The 20,112-nt window shown below is 47.1% G+C and overlaps 1 protein-coding gene across 3 annotated transcripts in view; it reads right to left on the bottom strand.

Moving 5' to 3' along the window:
• Nucleotides 1-20,112, bottom strand: part of STAG2 (STAG2 cohesin complex component) — a 424,372-nt gene that overhangs the window by 61,519 nt on the left and 342,741 nt on the right. For all 3 annotated transcript variants that reach the window (XM_063937252.1, XM_063937250.1, XM_063937251.1), the window contains exon 28: nucleotides 19,279-19,427. In XM_063937252.1, the coding sequence (XP_063793322.1) occupies nucleotides 19,279-19,427 (149 nt within the window). The remainder of the gene's footprint in view (nucleotides 1-19,278; nucleotides 19,428-20,112) is intronic.

Raw genomic sequence — 20,112 nt, 5'->3', positions numbered from 1 at the left:
CTGCCGTAATATGTAAAAAGGGGGACGCTGTCTGCCGTAATGTGTAAAAAAGGGTATGCTGTCTGCCGTAATGTGTAAAAAGGGGACTCTGAGTATTTTGTGTGCGGCCCTCAAATATTCGCTGGAAGTGTTAAGCAGCCCCCCAGCTGAAATAATTGCCCACCCCTGGCCTAACTGTTCAAAGCATGACTCCTCCCCCTTCTACATGTCCTCCATACGAGATTATTTTTCTAACCAAGCTCTGCAGGAGTGAATTTAGAGGAAATAAATAGCATAACAAGGTTTCATTAAACATTGTAACATTCTTGCAGGCGACCCAAGGCATAAGGATGAGTGCATCAATTGTTAACTAATGGATTTAAGGAAAGGGAATAACTGCAAGTATAACTGCACAGTTTTTCTAAAATCCTATGGAAGACAGTAATGCTGGGGCATGCCTAGTGTAAGCTGCCCTTACCGCTAGGTATGTTCCAAGCATCTTTGGACAAAAAACATTAAAACGTTTTTAAACCTGGTAAACACATACATCGAGGACGATTGTCAACTGACAGAGCGGCTGTCTACCGAGGAAGCGCTCATTGATCTGGCAGAATGTGCCTTCTTTTTTTATCCACTGGAGGTCAATGGCTTTGCGCTGGGGTATAAATAGTGGTGTGCGGAGTCTGGCACTTTAAATCTTGAATGATGATGATTTGGCTTCTTCCCCTCTATACCCCACTCAACTTTAGTTTAGGGAAAGTGCCCTGCATACTGGTGCGCAGTAAGCAGGATCCGTCTAAGGCCAAATAAGCAGTATGCAAGCCGCAGTTGTCTCCATCCTGCCTCTTTTTAGGAGACCAGAGGGTGGCCATACTGCCAGGCTTGGGAAAGGACAGGGCCAGCGACTGCCATTTAGCATATCTTGCTTACCTTTGGCTGCGTCACTATGGGATTCCCTCCCATTGGTTACAGCCGCAATGTCCTGCCCCTGGAAGGGAGGTACCACTAAAGCAGCACCCTCCCCTCCATTCTGAACACGCTTCTGTGCTCAGACAGCCTGCCAGAAGTTGCCATCACAGACACGGTTTCTCTAGAGTGGCCAATACAGTCCTACAGCTCAGAAACCCCAGAGGTACCCATAGGTGCAGAGTCTAAAAGGCATTTCAGCAGACAGGCCATCTCCAGAGAGCCTTTCTGCTCAGGGATACAGGAGCAGACTTGTTATCCTCCTCCCTTTCTGTACCTTGCAAGGGCTATGGATTATAACACTGTGGGTGGCTACATGCGTGAATCTGTTTAACTGCATCTGTTTGACAGTGGTAGTCAGACAAGAGACCTGCTACTCCAGAACGTTAGTTTATTCTACTACAGTACCTAGCAGTGACAATAGCTGTGCCGTGTGTTATTTATGCTGCTAGTACCTGTCATTTTTGTATGTCATTTGCTGTACTTTTTTCTGTACCTATTATCATTATCTTCAGGATGCATTGTGCTGGATTTGTTTGAATACAGCTCCTCTCTGTGGGGGTCATTCAGAGTTGATCGCTCGCTAGCAACTTTTTGCAGCGCTGCAATCAGGTTAAAACCCGGCAAAACCGCGCATGCGTATGCACCGCAACGCGCAGGCGCATCGTATGGGTACAAAGAGTATCAGTGCTGGGCAATGGATTTAACGAAGAATCCATTCGCACAGTCGATCGCAAGGTGATTGACAGAAAGAGGGTGTTTATGGGTTTCAACTGACCGTTTCTGGGAGTGTTTGGGAAAACGCAGGCGTGTCCAAGCGTTTGCAGGGCGGGTGTCTGATGTCAATTCCGGGACCAAAAAGACTGGAGTGATCGCAGCGGCTGAGTAAGTTCAGAGCTACTCAAAAACTGCACAAATTGTTTTTGTACCGCTCGGCTGCAAAGGCGTTCGCACACTTGCAAAGCGAAAATACACTCCCCCATAGGTGGCGACTATCTGATCGCAGCGCTACAAAAAGGTGCTAGCGAGCGATCAACTCGGAATGACTTCCTGTATCCCTTATTTCTCCATTAGGTCAGGGAAGGGCAAAAGTGCGGGGATTGTTCCATAAAAAGGATGGTTCCTATACAAAACCATGTTGCTAGTCTGGGGTAGTTTGGGAGACGTGCTGCAAAGGTTCACATTGGCGCAATGCCTCAAAGCGAGTCCCTGCCAGGTAATATGCCAGATTAGCAAGCAACACTGGCCGGGGCTATATCAGAGCGTTTACAACAGTGTTTATAATAGCTGGCCACATACACCTGCCCTATCTGGTGCATTCCTGTCTCCTATGCAGTGAGAACCTTCAGAAGGGCCATCTTCAGGGGTGACCTTCACCTGTCAATACATTTTTTTGTCTGCTGGGCCATCATTGGTTCAGGGTTTGGCCCTATAGGTACAAAATTTTGTGTAAGTCTCTTCCTCTCTAGAGACTGCTTGAACCTTCAACCAGAAGCACAGGTTCAAGGCAGGGTGGTCCTCACAAAGACTTACAGCAATCCTGCAGTCAAATTAGGTAGTTTCTTCTAAAGGGGAAGATGATGATCTAGATGAGTTGGACCTCGTATTTTCTTCAGTGACAGAAGGGGCTTCCGCTGACACAAAGGTGTGGAAGTCTAAAACAATGCTGACCACCAGATATAAAAGCATCTCCAATGCAGACTCCCAAAGGTCTCAGGAGGTCATCCATTTACTTCCCCTTCTCCCCTTCAGTTAGAGGATCTACTAGCCGCAGCGTAGGTGCAACCAGATTGCAAGTTCCAGATAGAAGAGCCCTTTTATACCCTCCTCATCCTCTCTTCCTCTGCATTTAGACCAGTGACGACTTCTGGGCTGTACTTTCGAACCTCAAGCTTTTTGATGTCTTTTTTTTTTTTTTTTTTGTGGGGAGGACAGGGGGGCAGTAATCCAGCATCACATGTGAAAAATTTAAGAACTGTCAGTCAGTATTGGGACCCTGTGGTGGAAGCACATCATCTTTAGTTTGAGGACATCTGGTTTCAAACTTGTTTTATGCTTAGGTTCAAAGTACTGTACCCTCTCTGTAAGGTACAAGCTAGAATTTCTAGGCCCTCCTTCACAGAGGTTCTTTTCCACAGGTCTCCTAGCTTCTTGACAAAAAACGGTTGGCCTTGAAGGAGGTGGTGAACAACTTTCGTTTTTCAGATCAAATGGGTCAGAGATCTGAAGGTTTGTAGTCAAACATCTTTGATGTACCAAAGCCAGACGCCTCGGTACGACTCATACCAAATGTCAATTCCCTAAATGTGCATCTTCGGTTCCATAAATTCAAAATAGAGTCCCTGTGCTCAGTGAAAGAGTATGGGAAAAGGGGAATTCCTAGTTTGATGGATATTCAGAATGCATATTTATAAATCCCTACATGGGAACATATCCAATACTTCCTTTGTTGTGCAATAAGGGACATCCAACATCAATTCAAAGCCTTTCCCTTTGTCCTCTCCTCCGAAGCATGGCGATGGTAGCTCACCTTTTGGTTGTTGGGGATAATGATCACCCCCCCCCCCCACCTCGCAGAAAGACTTATAAAGGCCCTTACAGTGGACCTCTTCCACTCCCCTGTCCATCTGATGCATGCTCTTATTTTATGGGTGGATTGTGAAGATCAAAAAATCCAATGTGTCTCAGAGATTGTTAATCCTAAGGATGTTATTCAACATGTCCTTGCAAAGGATTTTTCTTCCCCCAGACAAGATACTGGCCCGTTAGAGAGAAAAGAAAAAGACGACTCTTTTTGTAGACCACTCTTATTACTAAATATTAAATATTAGCTGCTAGTGAAACTTTTTCACAGAAAATAGTCAGCACGCGTGCTTTTCGGGGAAGCTAGTCTCCTCCACTCCCAGGAGCTTAAGTTGGACCTACTGTCACATTCAACTGGTCAGGGTAATTTGCCTCTCAACTTAGTCTATCCCTTCTATGGTAGTTAAACTACAACCATCTCTATGACAGTCCCACTTTGAAAATCTAGAACTAGACGTTAGTGACCACAGCTTGGTAGCTCTACAATATCACTTTTAGTGAGTTTGGAACCAACAAGAAGTGTTGCTATGCATTAATGTCTTGGAACCCGGGGAAAGAGAATCTGGTAAAAGTCCAGTTGGACATTGCCATAGCAGTGACGTACATCAATTGTCAAGGGGGTATGATTCCATGAAGAAGACAGCACTCATCCTTTGGTGGGCAGAAAGTCTACTGACTAAATAAATTGTCCCTGTTCCATGAAATTTATGATTGAAGTCCTCTACCTGAAGATATATATTGAAGGATTTATCGTTCAGTATGGGGTAGAATAACCTGGCCTGCTTTTATCTAGCCACCGAAAGCTCCTTTGCAGCCATGGGTTTACCTTTGTCCACCGGAAGGCATGTTGTAGAAAAATTGCCTCTGTGGAGAGCATAAGAGGTTCTCATCGCACTGAAGGAGTTAGCCCTGGGTTGAGCACAGACTGCACAAAGTGGATTTTCGCAGCTCGACATACACATGCAATCGCACACTTGCACAGCGAAATTACACTCCCCCTGGAGGAGACTACTATCTGATCGTAGGACAGCAAAATTAGCAGCCCAGCGATTAGATCTGAATGACCCCCTTAAAACAGTCTTTTGCAAAAATCCTCTCATACCTGCATTGAAATCACCTGTCCTTGTACTTAAGAAGACAGACACCAACAATGATCATAGGGACAGAGTGAAGTTTTATCAATAGGTTTGGCAGCTGTGTAGCAGTCCACCTTATGCCTACTCCCTTTAGTTCACCTTCACCTAGATCCTGATGTATTGCCACATGTAGTAGATTGTCTCCTAGTCTTTCTTGCAGGATGAAAGGAGCTAAAGCTTTTATTTATAATAAATTTGCAAAAATCTCAAAAACCTTTTTCACGTTGTCATTATGGGGTATTGTGTGTAGAGTTTTGAGGGAAAAAATAAGAATTTACTTACCGATAATTCTATTTCTCATAGTCCGTAGTGGATGCTGGGGACTCCGAAAGGACCATGGGGATTAGCGGCTCCGCAGGAGACTGGGCACAAAGTAAAAGCTTTAGGACTAGCTGGTGTGCACTGGCTCCTCCCCCTATGACCCTCCTCCAAGCCTCAGTTAGGATACTGTGCCCGGACGAGCGTACACAATAAGGAAGGATTTTGAATCCCGGGTAAGACTCATACCAGCCACACCAATCACACCGTACAACTTGTTATCTGAACCCAGTTAACAGTATGATAACAGAAGGAGCCTCTGAAAAGATGGCTCACAACAACAATAACCCGATTTTTGTAACAATAACTATGTACAAGTAATGCAGACAATCCGCACTTGGGATGGGCGCCCAGCATCCACTACGGACTATGAGAAATAGAATTATCGGTAAGTAAATTCTTATTTTCTCTAACATCCTAGTGGATGCTGGGGACTCCGAAAGGACCATGGGGATTATACCAAAGCTCCCAAACGGGCGGGAGAGTGCGGATGACTCTGCAGCACCGAATGAGAGAACTCCAGGTCCTCCTCAGCCAGGGTATCAAATTTGTAGAATTTAGCAAACATGTTTGCCCCTGACCAAGTAGCTGCTCGGCAAAGTTGTAAAGCCGAGACCCCTCGGGCAGCCGCCCAAGATGAGCCCACTTTCCGTGTGGAATGGGCTTTTACAGATTTTGGCTGTGGCAGGCCTGCCACAGAATGTGCAAGCTGAATTGTACTACAAATCCAACGAGCAATCGTCTGCTTAGAAGCAGGAGCACCCAGCTTGCTGGGTGCATACAGGATAAACAGCGAATCAGATTTTCTGACTCCAGCCGTCCTGGAAACATGTATTTTCAGGGCCCTGACTACGTCCAGCAACTTGGAATCCTCCAAGTCCCTAGTAGCCGCAGGCACCACATATGAAAAATTAGGTAAGGGCTTTTATAGGATAAAGCCGCCAATTCTGAGACACGCCTGGCTGAAGCCAGGGCTAACAGCATTACCACTTTCCATGTGAGATATTTTAAGTCCACAGTGGTGAGTGGTTCAAACCAATGTGATTTTAGGAATCCCAAAACTACATTGAGATCCCAAGGTGCCACTGGAGGCACAAAAGGAGGCTGTATATGCAGTACTCCCTTGACAAACGTCTGAACTTCAGGAACAGAAGCCAGTTCTTTTTGGAAGAATATTGACAGGGCCGAAATTTGAACCTTAATGGACCCTAATTTGAGGCCCATAGACAGTCCTGTTTGCAGGAAATGCAGGAAACGACCCAGTTGAAATTCCTCTGTAGGGGCCTTCCTGGCCTCGCACCACGCAACATATTTACGCCAAATACGGTGATAATGTTGTATGGTTACATCATTCCTGGCTTTGATCAGGGTAGGGATGACTTCATCCGGAATGCCTTTTTCCTTCAGGATCCGGCGTTCAACCGCCATGCCGTCAAACGCAGCCGCGGTAAGTCTTGGAACAGACATGGTCCCTGCTGGAGCAGGTCCTTTCTTAGAGGTAGAGGCCACGGGTCTTCCGTGAGCATCTCTTGAATTTCCGGGTACCAAGTCCTTCTTGGCCAATCCGGAGCCACGAGTATAGTCTTTACTCCTCTCCTTCTTATGATTCTCAGTACTTTTGGTATGAGAGGAAGAGGAGGGAACACATACACTGACTGGTACACCCACGGTGTTACCAGAGCGTCCACAGCTATTGCCTGAGGGTCCCTTGACCTGGCGCAATATCTGTCCAGTTTTTTGTTGAGGCGGGACGCCATCATGTCCACCTTTGGTTTTTCCCAACGGTTCACAATCATGTGGAAGACTTCTGGGTGAAGTCCCCACTCCCCCGGGTGAAGATCGTGTCTGCTGAGGAAGTCTGCTTCCCAGTTGTCCACTCCCGGAATAAACACTGCTGACAGTGCTATCACATGATTCTCCGCCCAGCGAAGAATCCTTGCCACTTCCATCATTGCCCTCCTGCTTCTTGTGCCGCCCTGTCTGTTTACGTGGGCGACTGCCGTGATGTTGTCCGACTGGATTAACACCGGCTGACCCTGAAGCAGAGGTCTTGCCTAACTTAGGGCATTGTAAATGGCCCTTAGTTCCAGGATATTTATGTGAAGTGACGTTTCCATGCTTGACCACAAGCCCTGGAAATTTCTTCCCTGTGTGACTGCTCCCCAGCCTCTCAGGCTGGCATCCGTGGTCACCAGGACCCAATCCTGAATGCCGAATCTGCGGCCCTCTAGGAGATGAGCACTCTGTAACCACCACAGGAGAGACACCCTTGTGCTTGGAGACAGGGTTATCTGCTGATGCATTTGAAGATGCGATCCGGACCATTTGTCCAGCAGATCCCACTGAAAAGTTCTTACGTGGAATCTGCCGAATGGAATCGCTTCGTAAGAAGCCACCATCTTTCCCAGGACCCTTGTGCATTGATGTACTGACACTTGGCCTGGTCTTAGGAGGTTCCTGACTAGGTCGGATAACTCCTTGGCTTTCTCCTCCGGGAGAAACACCTTTTTCTGTACTGTGTCCAGAATCATCCCTAGGAACAGCAGACGTGTCGTCGGAATCGGCTGCGATTTTGGAATATTTAGAATCCATCCGTGCTGTCGTAGTACTACTTGAGATCGTGCTACTCCGACCTCTAACTGTTCTCTGGACCTTGCCCTTATCAGGAGATCATCCAAGTAAGGGATAATTAAGACGCCTTTTCTTCGAAGAAGAATCATCATTTCGGCCATTACCTTGGTAAAGACCCGGGGTGCCGTGGACAATCCAAACGGCAGCGTCTGAAACTGATAGTGACAGTTCTGTACCACAAACCTGAGGTACCCTTGGTGAGAAGGGCAAATTGGGACATGGAGGTAAGCATCCTTGATGTCCAGAGACACCATATAGTCCCCTTCTTCCAGGTTCGCTATCACTGCTCTGAGTGACTCCATCTTGAACTTGAACCTTTTTATGTAAGTGTTCAAGGATTTCAGATTTAAAATGGGTCTCACCGAGCCGTCCGGCTTCGGTACCACAAACAGCGTGGAATAATACCCCTTTCCCTGTTGTAGGAGGGGTACCTTGATTATCACCTGCTGGGAATACAGCTTGTGAATGGCTTCCAATACCGCCTCCCTGTCGGGGGGAGACGTTGGTAAAGCAGACTTCAGGAACCGACGAGGGGGAGACGTCTCGAATTCCAATTTGTACCCCTGAGATACTACCTGCAGGATCCAGGGGTCCACTTGCGAGTGTGCCCACTGCGCGCTGAAATTCTTGAGACGGGCCCCCACCGTGCCTGAGTCCGCTTGTAAGGCCCCAGCGTCATGCTGAGGACTTGGCAGAAGCGGGGAAGGGCTTCTGTTCGTGGGAAGAGGCTGTTTGCTGCAGTCTTTTTCCCCTTCCTCTGCCCCGGGGCAGATATGAGTGGCCTTTTGCCCGCTTGCCCTTATGGGGACGAAAGGACTGAGCCTGAAAAGACGGTATCTTTTTCTGCTGCGAGGTGACTTGGGGTAAAAAGGTGGATTTTCCAGCCGTTGCCGTGGCCACCAGGTCCGATAGACCGACCCCAAATAACTCCTCCCCTTTATACGGCAATACTTCCATATGCCGTTTGGAATCTGCATCCCCTGACCACTGTCGCGTCCATAATCCTCTTCTGGCAGAAATGGACATCGCACTTACTCTTGATGCCAGAGTGCAAATATCCCTCTGTGCATCTCGCATATATAGAAATGCATCCTTTAAATGCTCTATAGTCAATAATATATTGTCCCTGTCCAGGGTATCAATATTTTCAGTCAGGGAATCCGACCAAGCCACCCCAGCACTGCACATCCAGGCTGAGGCGATTGCTGGTCGCAGTATAATACCAGTATGTGTGTATATACTTTTAAGGATATTTTCCAGCTTCCTATCAGCTGGTTCCTTGAGGGCGGCCGTATCAGGGGACGGTAACGCCACTTGTTTTGATATGCGTGTGAGCGCCTTATCTACGCTAGGGGGTGTTTCCCAACGCGCCCAAACCTCTGGCGGGAAAGGGTATAATGCCAATAATTTTTTAGAAATTAGCAGTTTTTTATCGGGGGAAACCCACGCTTCATCACACCCCTCATTTAATTCATCTGATTCAGGAAAAACTACGGGTAGTTTTTTCACACCCCACATAATACCCTTTTTTGTGGTACTTGTAGTATCAGAAATGTTCAAAACCTCCTTCATTGCCGTGATCATGTAACGTGTGGCCCTACTGGAAAATACGTTTGTTTCCTCATTGTCGACACTGGAGTCAGTGTCCGTGTCAGTGTCTGTATCGACCTGAGGTAACGGGCGTTTTATAGCCCCTGACGGTGTTTGAGACGCCTGTACAGGTATTAACTGATTTGCCGGCTGTCTCATGTCGTCAACAGTCTTTTGTAAAGTGCCGACACTATCACGTAATTCTTTCCATAAGACCATCCAGTCAGGTGTCGACTCCCTAGGGGGTGACATCACTAACACAGGCAATTGCTCCGCCTCCACACCATTTTCCTCCTCATACATGTCGACACAGCGTACCGACACAGCACACACACAGGGAATGCTCTGATAGAGGACAGGACCCCACTAGCCCTTTGGGGAGACAGAGGGAGAGTTTGCCAGCACACACCAGAGCGCTATATATATACAGGGATAACCTTATATAAGTGTTTTTCCCTAATATAGCTGCTGTATATATTAATATGCGAATTTAGTGCCCCCCCTCTCTTGTTTTACCCTGTTTCTGTTGTGCAGGACTGCAGGGGAAAGTCAGGGAGCCTTCCTCCAACGGAGCTGTGAGGAAAAAATGGCGCTTGTGTGCTGAGGAGATAGGCTCCGCCCCTTTTTCGGCGGCCTTTCTCCCGCATTTTTGTGGAAAACTGGCAGGGGTTAAATACATCCATACAGCCCAGGAGCTATATGTGATGTATTTTTAGCCATTTAAGGTATTTTCATTGCGTCCCAGGGCGCCCCCCCCCAGCGCCCTGCACCCTCAGTGACCGGAGTGTGAAGTGTGCTGAGAGCAATGGCGCACAGCTGCGGTGCTGTGCGCTACCTTATTGAAGACAGGACGTCTTCTGCCGCCGATTTTCCGGACCTCTTCACTCTTCTGGCTCTGTAAGGGGGCCGGCGGCGCAGCTCCGGGACCCATCCATGGCTGGGCCTGTGATCGTCCCTCTGGAGCTAATGTCCAGTAGCCTAAGAAGCCCAATCCACTCTGCACGCAGGTGAGTTCGCTTCTTCTCCCCTTAGTCCCTCGATGCAGTGAGCCTGTTGCCAGCAGGTCTCACTGAAAATAAAAAAACCTATTTAAACTTTTACTCTAAGCAGCTCAGGAGAGCCACCTAGATTGCACCCTTCTCGTTCGGGCACAAAATCTTAACTGAGGCTTGGAGGAGGGTCATAGGGGGAGGAGCCAGTGCACACCAGCTAGTCCTAAAGCTTTTACTTTGTGCCCAGTCTCCTGCGGAGCCGCTAATCCCCATGGTCCTTTCGGAGTCCCCAGCATCCACTAGGACGTTAGAGAAATGAACTTATTTATTTTGGAATAAGGCTGTAACATTAACAAAATGCGGAAAAAGTGAAGTGCTGTGAATACTTTCCGGATGCACTGTATATAACCTCAGAGATGCGGCACTGTAGTTTCACAAGAGAACAGTCTGACAGCATGTAAACTACTTGCTGTTAAATTGTTCTTTTGTGATACTACGAATGCCGCATCTCTGGGGTTTTTATGAAAAAAAATAAGATTTTACTTACCGATAAATCTATTTCTCGTAGTCCGTAGTGGATGCTGGGGACTCCGTCAGGACCATGGGGATTAGCGGCTCCGCAGGAGACAGGGCACAAAAATAAAGCTTTAGGATCAGGTGGTGTGCACTGGCTCCTCCCCCTATGACCCTCCTCCAAGCCTCAGTTAGGATACTGTGCCCGGACGAGCGTACACAATAAGGAAGGATTTTGAATCCCGGGTAAGACTCATACCAGCCACACCAATCACACCGTACAACTTGTGATCTGAACCCAGTTAACAGTATGACAACGTAGGAGCCTCTGAACAGACGGCTCACAACAAGAACAACCCGATTTTTTTTGTAACAATAACTATGTACAAGTATTGCAGACAATCCGCACTTGGGATGGGCTCCCAGCATCCACTACGGACTATGAGAAATAGATTTATCGGTAAGTAAAATCTTATCTTCTCTAACGTCCTAGTGGATGCTGGGGACTCCGTCAGGACCATGGGGATTATACCAAAGCTCCCAAACGGGCGGGAGAGTGCGGATGACTCTGCAGCACCGAATGAGAGAACTCCAGGTCCTCTTTAGCCAGGGTATCAAATTTGTAGAATTTTACAAACGTGTTCTCCCCCGACCACGTAGCTGCTCGGCAGAGTTGTAATGCCGAGACCCCTCGGGCAGCCGCCCAGGATGAGCCCACCTTCCTTGTGGAATGGGCCTTGACAGATTTAGGCTGTGGCAGGCTTGCCACAGAATGTGCAAGTTGAATTGTGCTACAAATCCAACGAGCAATCGTCTGCTTAGAAGCAGGAGCACCCAGCTTGTTGGGTGCATACAGTATAAACAGCGAGTCAGATTTTCTGACTCCAGCCGTCCTTGAAATATATATTTTCAATGCCCTGACAACGTCCAGCAACTTGGAATCCTCCAAATCGCTAGTAGCCGCAGGCACCACAATAGGCTGGTTCAGGTGAAACGCTGACACCACCTTAGGCAGAAAATGAGGACGCGTCCGCAGTTCTGCCCTGTCCGAATGGAAAATCAGATATGGGCTTTTATACGATAAAGCCGCCAATTCTGACACTCTCCTGGCTGAAGCCAGGGCCAGTAGCATGGTTACTTTCCATGTAAGATATTTCAAATCCGCCGATTTGAGTGGCTCAAACCAATGGGATTTGAGAAAATCCAAAACTACATTAAGGTCCCACGGAGCCACTGGGGGCACAACCGGGGGCTGTATATATAGTACTCCTTTTACAAAAGTCTGGACTTCAGGAACTGAAGCCAATTCTTTCTGGAAGAAAATCGACAGGGCCGAAATTTGAACCTTAATGGACCCCAACTTGAGGCCCATAGACAATCCTGTTTGCAGGAAATGTAGGAATCGACACAATTGAAATTCCTCCGTGGGGGCCTTCCTGGCCTCACACCACGCAACATATTTTCTCCAAATGCGGTGATAATGTTGTGCAGTCACCTCCTTCCTGGCTTTAACCAGTGTAGGAATGACCTCTTCTGGAATGCCTTTTTCCCTTAGAATTCGGCGTTCAACCGCCACGCCGTCAAACGCAGCCGCGGTAAGTCTTGGAATAGACACGGTCCCTGCTGAATCATGTCCCGTCTTAGAGGTAGAGGCCACGGATTTTCCGTGAGCATCTCCTGAAGTTCCGGGTACCAAGTTCTTCTTGGCCAATCCGGAGCCACGAGTATCGTTCTTACTCCCCTTTGCCGTATAATTCTCAGTACTTTGGGTATGAGAGGCAGAGGAGGAAACACATACACTGACTGGAACACCCACGGTGTTACCAGAGCGTCCACAGCTATTGCCTGAGGGTCTCTTGACCTAGCGCAATACCTGTCCAGTTTTTTGTTGAGGCGAGACGCCATCATATCCACCTTTGGTTTTTCCCAACGGTTCACAATCATGTGGAAGACTTCTGGATGAAGTCCCCACTCTCCCGGGTGTAGATCGTGTCTGCTGAGGAAGTCTGCTTCCCAGTTGTCCACTCCCGGAATGAACACTGCTGACAGTGCTATCACATGATCTTCCGCCCAGCGAAGAATCCTTGCAGCTTCTGCCATTGCTCTCCTGCTTCTTGTGCCGCCCTGTCTGTTTACGTGGGCGACTGCCGTGATGTTGTCCAACTGGATCAACACCGGCTGACCCTGAAGCAGGGGTTTTGCCAGGCTTAGAGCATTGTAAATCGCTCTTAGCTCCAGTATATTTATGTGAAGAGACATCTCCAGGCTTGACCATACTCCCTGGAAGTTTCTTCCCTGTGTGACCGCTCCCCAGCCTCTCAGACTGGCATCCGTGGTCACCAGGACCCAGTCCTGTATGCCGAATCTGCGGCCTTCTAACAGATGAGCACTCTGCAACCACCACAGAAGAGACACCCTTGTCCGTGGCGATAAGGTTATCCGCTGATGCATCTGCAGATGCGATCCGGACCATTTGTCCAGCAGATCCCACTGAAAAGTTCGTGCGTGGAATCTGCCGAATGGGATTGCTTCGTAAGAAGCCACCATCTTTCCCAGGACTCTTGTGCATTGATGCACAGACACTTTTCCTGGTTTTAGGAGGTTCCTGACAAGTTCGGATAACTCCTTGGCTTTCTCCTCCGGAAGAAACACCTTTTTCTGAACCGTGTCCAGAATCATTCCCAGGAACAGCAGACGTGTTGTCGGGGTCAACTGAGATTTTGGAAAATTCAGAATCCACCCGTGTTGTTGCAGCACTACTTGGGTTAGTGCTACTCCGTCCTCCAGCTGTTCTCTGGACCTTGCCCTTATCAGGAGATCGTCCAAGTAAGGGATAATTAATACGCCTCTTCTTCGCAGAAGAATCATCATTTCGGCCATTACCTTGGTAAAGACCCGAGGTGCCGTGGACAATCCAAACGGCAGCGTCTGAAACTGATAATGACAGTTTTGCACCACGAACCTGAGGTACCCTTGATGTGAAGGGCAAATTGGGACATGCAGGTAAGCATCTTTTATGTCCAGGGACACCATAAAGTCCCCTTCTTCCAGATTCGCTATCACTGCTCTGAGTGATTCCATCTTAAACTTGAATTTTTGTATGTATAGGTTCAAAGATTTCAGATTTAGAATAGGTCTTACCGAGCCGTCCGGCTTCGGTACCACAAATAGCGTGGAGTAATACCCCTTTTCCTGTTGTAGGAGGGGTACCTTGACTATCACCTGCTGAGAAAACAGCTTGTGAATGGCTTCCAATACCGTCGCCCTGTCTGAGGGAGACGTTGGCAAAGCAGACTTTAGGAACCGGCGAGGGGGAGACTTCTCGAATTCCAACCTGTAACCCTGAGATACTACCTGCAGGATCCAGGGGTCCACCTGTGAGCAAGCCCACTGCGCGCTGAAATTCTTGAGTCGACCCCCCACCGTTCCTGAGTCCGCTTGTAAAGCCCCAGCGTCATGCTGAGGGCTTTGCAGAACCCGCGGAGGGCTTCTGTTCCTGGGAAGGAGCTGCTTGCTGCCCTCTCTTACCCTTTCCTCTGCCTCGGGGCAGATATGACTGTCCTTTTGCCCGCTTCTTATAGGACCGAAAGGACTGCGGCTGAAAAGACGGTGTCTTTTTCTGTTGGGAGGGGGTCTGAGGTAAAAAGGTGGATTTCCCGGCAGTTGCCGTGGCCACCAAATCCGATAGACCGACGCCAAATAATTCCTCCCCTTTATACGGCAATACTTCCATATGCCGTTTGGAATCCGCATCACCTGACCACTGTCGTGTCCATAAACTTCTTCTGGCAGATATGGACATCGCACTTACTCTCGATGCCAGAGTGCAAATATCCCTCTGAGCATCTCGCATATAAAGAAAAGCATCCTTTAATTGCTCTAAAGTCTGTAAAATACTGTCCCTATCCAGGGTATCAATATTTTCAGTCAGGGAATCCGACCAGACCACCCCAGCACTGCACATTCAGGCTGAGGCGATGGCTGGTCGCAGTATAACACCAGTATGTGTGTATATACTTTTTAGGGTAGTTTCCAGCCTCCTATCAGCTGGATCCTTGAGGGCGGCCGTATCAGGAGACGGTAACGCCACTTGTTTTGATAAGCGTGTGAGCGCCTTATCCACCTTAGGGGGTGTTTCCCAGCGCGCCCTAACCTCTGGCGGGAAAGGGTATAATGCCAATAACTTTTTTGAAATTAGCACTTTTCTATCTGGGTTAACCCACGCTTCATCACATACATCATTCAATTCCTCTGATTCAGGAAAAACTACAGGTAGTTTTTTCACCCCCCACATAATACCCCTTTTTGTGGTACTTGTAGTATCAGAGATATGCAAAGCCTCCTTCATTGCCGTGATCATATAACGTGTGGCCCTACTGGAAAATACGTTTGTTTCTTCACCGTCGACACTAGATTCAGTGTCCGTGTCTGGGTCTGTGTCGACCGACTGAGGTAAAGGGCGTTTTACAGCCCCTGACGGTGTCTGAGACGCCTGGGCAGGTACTAACTGGTTTTCCGGCCGTCTCATGTCGTCAGCTGATTTTTGTAATGTGCTGACATTATCACGTAATTCCATAAACAAAGCCATCCATTCCGGTGTCGACTCCCTGGGGGGTGACATCACCATTACCGGCAATTGCTCTGCCTCCACACCAACATCGTCCTCATACATGTCGACACACACGTACCGACACACAGCAGACACACAGGGAATGCTCTATTGAAGACAGGACCCCACTAGCCCTTTGGGGAGACAGAGGGAGAGTTTGCCAGCACACACCCAAGCGCTATAATATATATGGGAACAACCCTATATAAGTGTTGTATCCTTATAGCAGCTTAAATATAGTAATATCGCCAAAAAAAGTGCCCCCCCTCTCTGTTTTACCCTGTTTCTGTAGTGCAGTGCAGGGGAGAGTCCTGGGAGCCTTCCTCACAGCGGAGCTGAGCAGGAAAATGGCGCTGTGTGCTGAGGAGAATAAGCCCCGCCCCCTATTTCGGCGGGCTCTTCTCCGGAGTTTGTGAGATCTGGCAGGGGTTAAATACATCCATATAGCCTCAAGGGCTATATGTGATGTATTTTTTAGCCATAAAAAGGTATTATACATTGCTGCCCAGGGCGCCCCCCCAGCGCCCTGCACCCTCCGTGACCGCTGTGTGAAGTGTGCTGACAACAATGGCGCACAGCTGCAGTGCTGTGCGCTACCTCAGGAAGACTGAAAAGTCTTCTGCCGCCTGCTTCTGGACCTCTTCCATCTTCGGCATCTGCAAGGGGGGTCGGCGGCGCGGCTCCGGGACCGGACTCCATGGCTGGGCCTGTGTTCGATCCCTCTGGAGCTAATGGTGTCCAGTAGCCTAAGAAGCCAATCCATCCTGCACGCAGGTGAGTTGACTTCTCTCCCCTAAGTCCCTCGATGCAGTGAGCCTGTTGCCAGCAGGACTCACTGAAATAAAAAACCTAAAAACTTTTTCTAAGCAGCTCTTTAGGAGAGCCACCTAGATTGCACCCTGTTTCGGACGGGCACAAAAACCTAACTGAGGCTTGGAGGAGGGTCATAGGGGGAGGAGCCAGTGCACACCACCTGATCCTAAAGCTTTCTTTTTGTGCCCTGTCTCCTGCGGAGCCGCTAATCCCCATGGTCCTGACGGAGTCCCCAGCATCCACTAGGACGTTAGAGAAAAAATATATCTCATCTCTTCACAGGTACATTAATTTCAACTTCAAAGCCTAATGTTTTTCATTGCAAGAACAGTCTGTTTTGCAATTGTGAGGCTGCAACTTCCCCTACCATTCATTAGCTTGTTAAACAATTTGCTCAAACAACCCTCCGCCTGTACCAACTGACTCTGCATCTCTTTAACAAAGTGAATGATTTGGAAGCCTGCACACACAGGCTTGCCCTGCCATCTGAAAGCCTGACTCTTAAGCATGTCATCTGAAGCATGGAGTAATGATTGGAGTTTGTACTGGATTTGGACTTGGGTCCACTCACAAATTTTTTTTTTCTCTGCCTCAGTATCCAAACTGGTGAAAGCTATGTATTACTTCACTGCCCAATGTTGCTTCATCATGTTTTTGTTTTACCTTGTACTTCTGTCCCCACTGGATGCTATACCTCCACTGGTTATATATACACCCTGCCAGCAGCTGATGGCTGCATCGGATGGTTCCTCGGTGGGCAGAATGTACTACATGTGGATCTTTTTATACAGGGTATATCATACTGCTACACGTCAGTTTTCTCATATGTGCCTTAGGTCCGTGTATGGCTTATCTCCCAAAGCAGTGAGCTCAACATGGATGCCTCACCTGGTATGCTTGTGAATAGAATGAAAAGTTACACGGATCTGACTGTTATGTTGGGAGCCCACTCCCTAGTGTTCGGACACTGCAACTACTTATTTTATGTCATCTCTCCTAGGTGTGACCTATTCCACCCAGTGTGATCCTATGTATTGCACCCAACATGGCTGCCTCACCTGGTACCTTTCATAGGTGGAATATATAACCCATAGAAGTTATTACCCAAGATGCCTGCACCAACCCTGCATTACGCTTATTGTGTGCTCTAGGTTTAGTTGTTTTTAATTATTTCTGTATGTTTTCAGTTTGATGTAATTCTAACACCTCTCTACTATGTACTTTGATGTATGTAAAGCGACTGTAGAAAAGCGCTATATAAAAATTTTTATTATATAGATTTATAAATAGCTATGTCCTATCCCGGTAAAGGAGAATCTCTGCAATAATCTGGGTCCTGCCTGCAGTGTGAACAGAGTTTCAAGCAGCTGTGAAATGGCTTGAAAGAGGGTTCCATAACCCAGGCCGGATTCGGGACTAATCGATTTAAATCTGAAATAGATTGAAAATCATCTTTAGTGAAATTACCCCCTGGTCACCGCTGCCAAGGCAATAATCCTCTCTGATACAGGACCAAATAGAACTTCGCCACTAAAGGGAAAAGATTCCAGGAGTCTTAAAATTCAGTATCAGCATGCCAATAGCATAGAACGCCAAGCTGCAACAGCCACAGCTGAAAACAGGTGGTATTCAGTATGCCGGCTGTTGGGATCCCGGCGCTCAGTATACCAGCGCCGGAATACAGACACAACTATTCTCACTCTTGGAGGTCCACGACTTCCCTGGAGTGAGAATAAATAGCGTGCCGTGCATAGTGCGCTACCGTGCCTGCAAGGGGCTCATTTGCGCTCGCTCAGCTGCCGGCAGTCGGGATCACGGCGCCGGTATGCTGGGCGCCGGGATCCCTACGGCCTGCATAACATACTATACCCCTGAAAACTGAGCAGACCCTAGTCCTGTATCAATTGTGAACTCAACAGAATTAAAACCTAATTCTATAAGGCTATCAGCTCTGAACTAGGTCTAGCAGACATAAGTCTACCTCCTAAATGATGCAACTACCTTTCCACAGCTTGAATCAATAAAAGTTGGTAAAGGTACTAACCCAACCCAGCTCAGTGTCTGCCGAGGATACAAGACGCATACAAGGCTGTTTGCTCGCTAACCTGGCAATTTTGGCTTGACAGCTGAGGCTTTACTCCCCTCCATTTTTCACATTAATCTTACAAACTAATAGTTTAAAGATTATGAAACAGGAATAAACTACTACCGATTTTTTTTTATATGTTGCTCACAAAAGAAACTTTGGAGGCTAAGCAGATGTCTTGCAGGGACAGTAGTTGGGTCTTCTCTTGAGCAAAACCCACATGTGTGGCTGCTGGCTGAGAATGGCATGAAACCTATCTTCACCTCACTGAAACACCTGCAGCAGCTAAGTGCACTATTGAGGATATTCAAAATGAAACAAAATACAATTAAAGTGAACAATAAAAACTGCCAGAGCAGCTCAATAAACAAGCGACCTTTTGGCATTTGAAGGGAAAGAAAAAGTGAGCACTTATAGTGGAGCTATAGAGGGGAAAAGCATATTTTGCTAGGTAGAGGGAGAGGACCAAGAAAGAAGGTGCCAAACACCTAATTGGACCCTCTATACTCCCAGTGTCAGTATCTCTATAGAATGCAAGAGGAACAGACTGCTGAGAGTCACCTGCTGTGGGCTCTCAAAACAAGGACACTGGCATTTGGGATCAAAGATGAGAAAAGGTTGACTGGCACTGGTCTACAACCTTTTTATGTATTTATCACAATGGGGTGCATTCAATAATTGTCAGAAGCTGCAGTGTTGTCGGAAAGAGGTTTAGGTCGGAAGGGGTTCCGACCTATTCAATAGGGGGGTGTTTTTTTTCGGCAAGTCGAGAATGCCCAACTTGTCGGAAATGCACGTGGGCCAGCGGTGCGTCTACTGTCGGAAGCGTGCCCAAATCAGACAGGTTTTAGACATGTTTACGACAATGTCAAACAGACTTTAAAAAAAAGTCGGATTGCCATTGTCGGGACTGGGCCAAACCATTCGGGTTTGGCCTGGCATTGAATAATGACCTGTCGGATCCTTTCCGTCGGAAAGGATCCAACAAGTATTCAATACAGCCCCATGTCCCTTTTACTTTAAGTGACAGTAACTGAGTGAGAAGAATGAAGATAGAATTACTTGTGCAACATTGCAATGGCTTCTCTGGTTTTCAGCTGATCAAGTCCAAATGTTAATGCAAAGCGCCTTGCAAGTTCTTTTATGCCGCTGAACGTTGGCGATGATCGGTCAAAGTTATAGCCATGCTCCTGGATCATCTCATTGAAAAGCTGTGAAAAACAAACATTTTAGTATGATCTGATGTATGGCTTTGTGACTTAGTAAGACACTATCTGCACATAGTAAGTGTACTCTTCAGTAAAATGTTCTATAAAGATGTAAACATAGTACCCTTTACTACGGAGTTATACAAAAATGAACGCCAACTCCAAGATGAGCTCTTTTACATCCATCCACAAATATACATAGGGGTATATGCAATTGCGGTCGAATTCCCGAAAATGTTGAAAACCGGGACTTTTTCGCCCCAAAAAAAAAATATTCGACAATGCAATACAGTACTTTTCGTCAAAAAAACTGACTTTCCAAATTCGACTTTTTGAAATTCGACATTTGACAAATTCGCCATTTCTGCAATGGTACAAATGCGGCTTTTCGACAAAAGTATATTCAATTGAAGAATGTAAATTCGACAACAGTGCTTTTTGACAGTTAATTCGTCATTTTCAATTCGCCTCACTTTGCTGGCGGAATGTAATAAATTTTTTTAAAAACATGCTTTTTTTGTGGTTTTTTTATTGCTAATAGCATATCTATGTATATTAGAAGGGATTAGGTACTTGGTTTGTCTATTTAGGAGGCACAAGTATTATTTATATATTTTTTAAAATATTTATTTATTTCTTTATTTTTATATATTTTTTATGGAATGGGTTAAAAACTCGGAAAAAAATT

Source organism: Pseudophryne corroboree, chromosome 8 (assembly GCF_028390025.1).
Source record: "Pseudophryne corroboree isolate aPseCor3 chromosome 8, aPseCor3.hap2, whole genome shotgun sequence".
Taxonomy (NCBI): domain Eukaryota; kingdom Metazoa; phylum Chordata; class Amphibia; order Anura; family Myobatrachidae; genus Pseudophryne; species Pseudophryne corroboree.
Note: the sequence above shows the minus strand (reverse complement) of the source record. Positions and strands in the feature narration are given on the sequence as shown.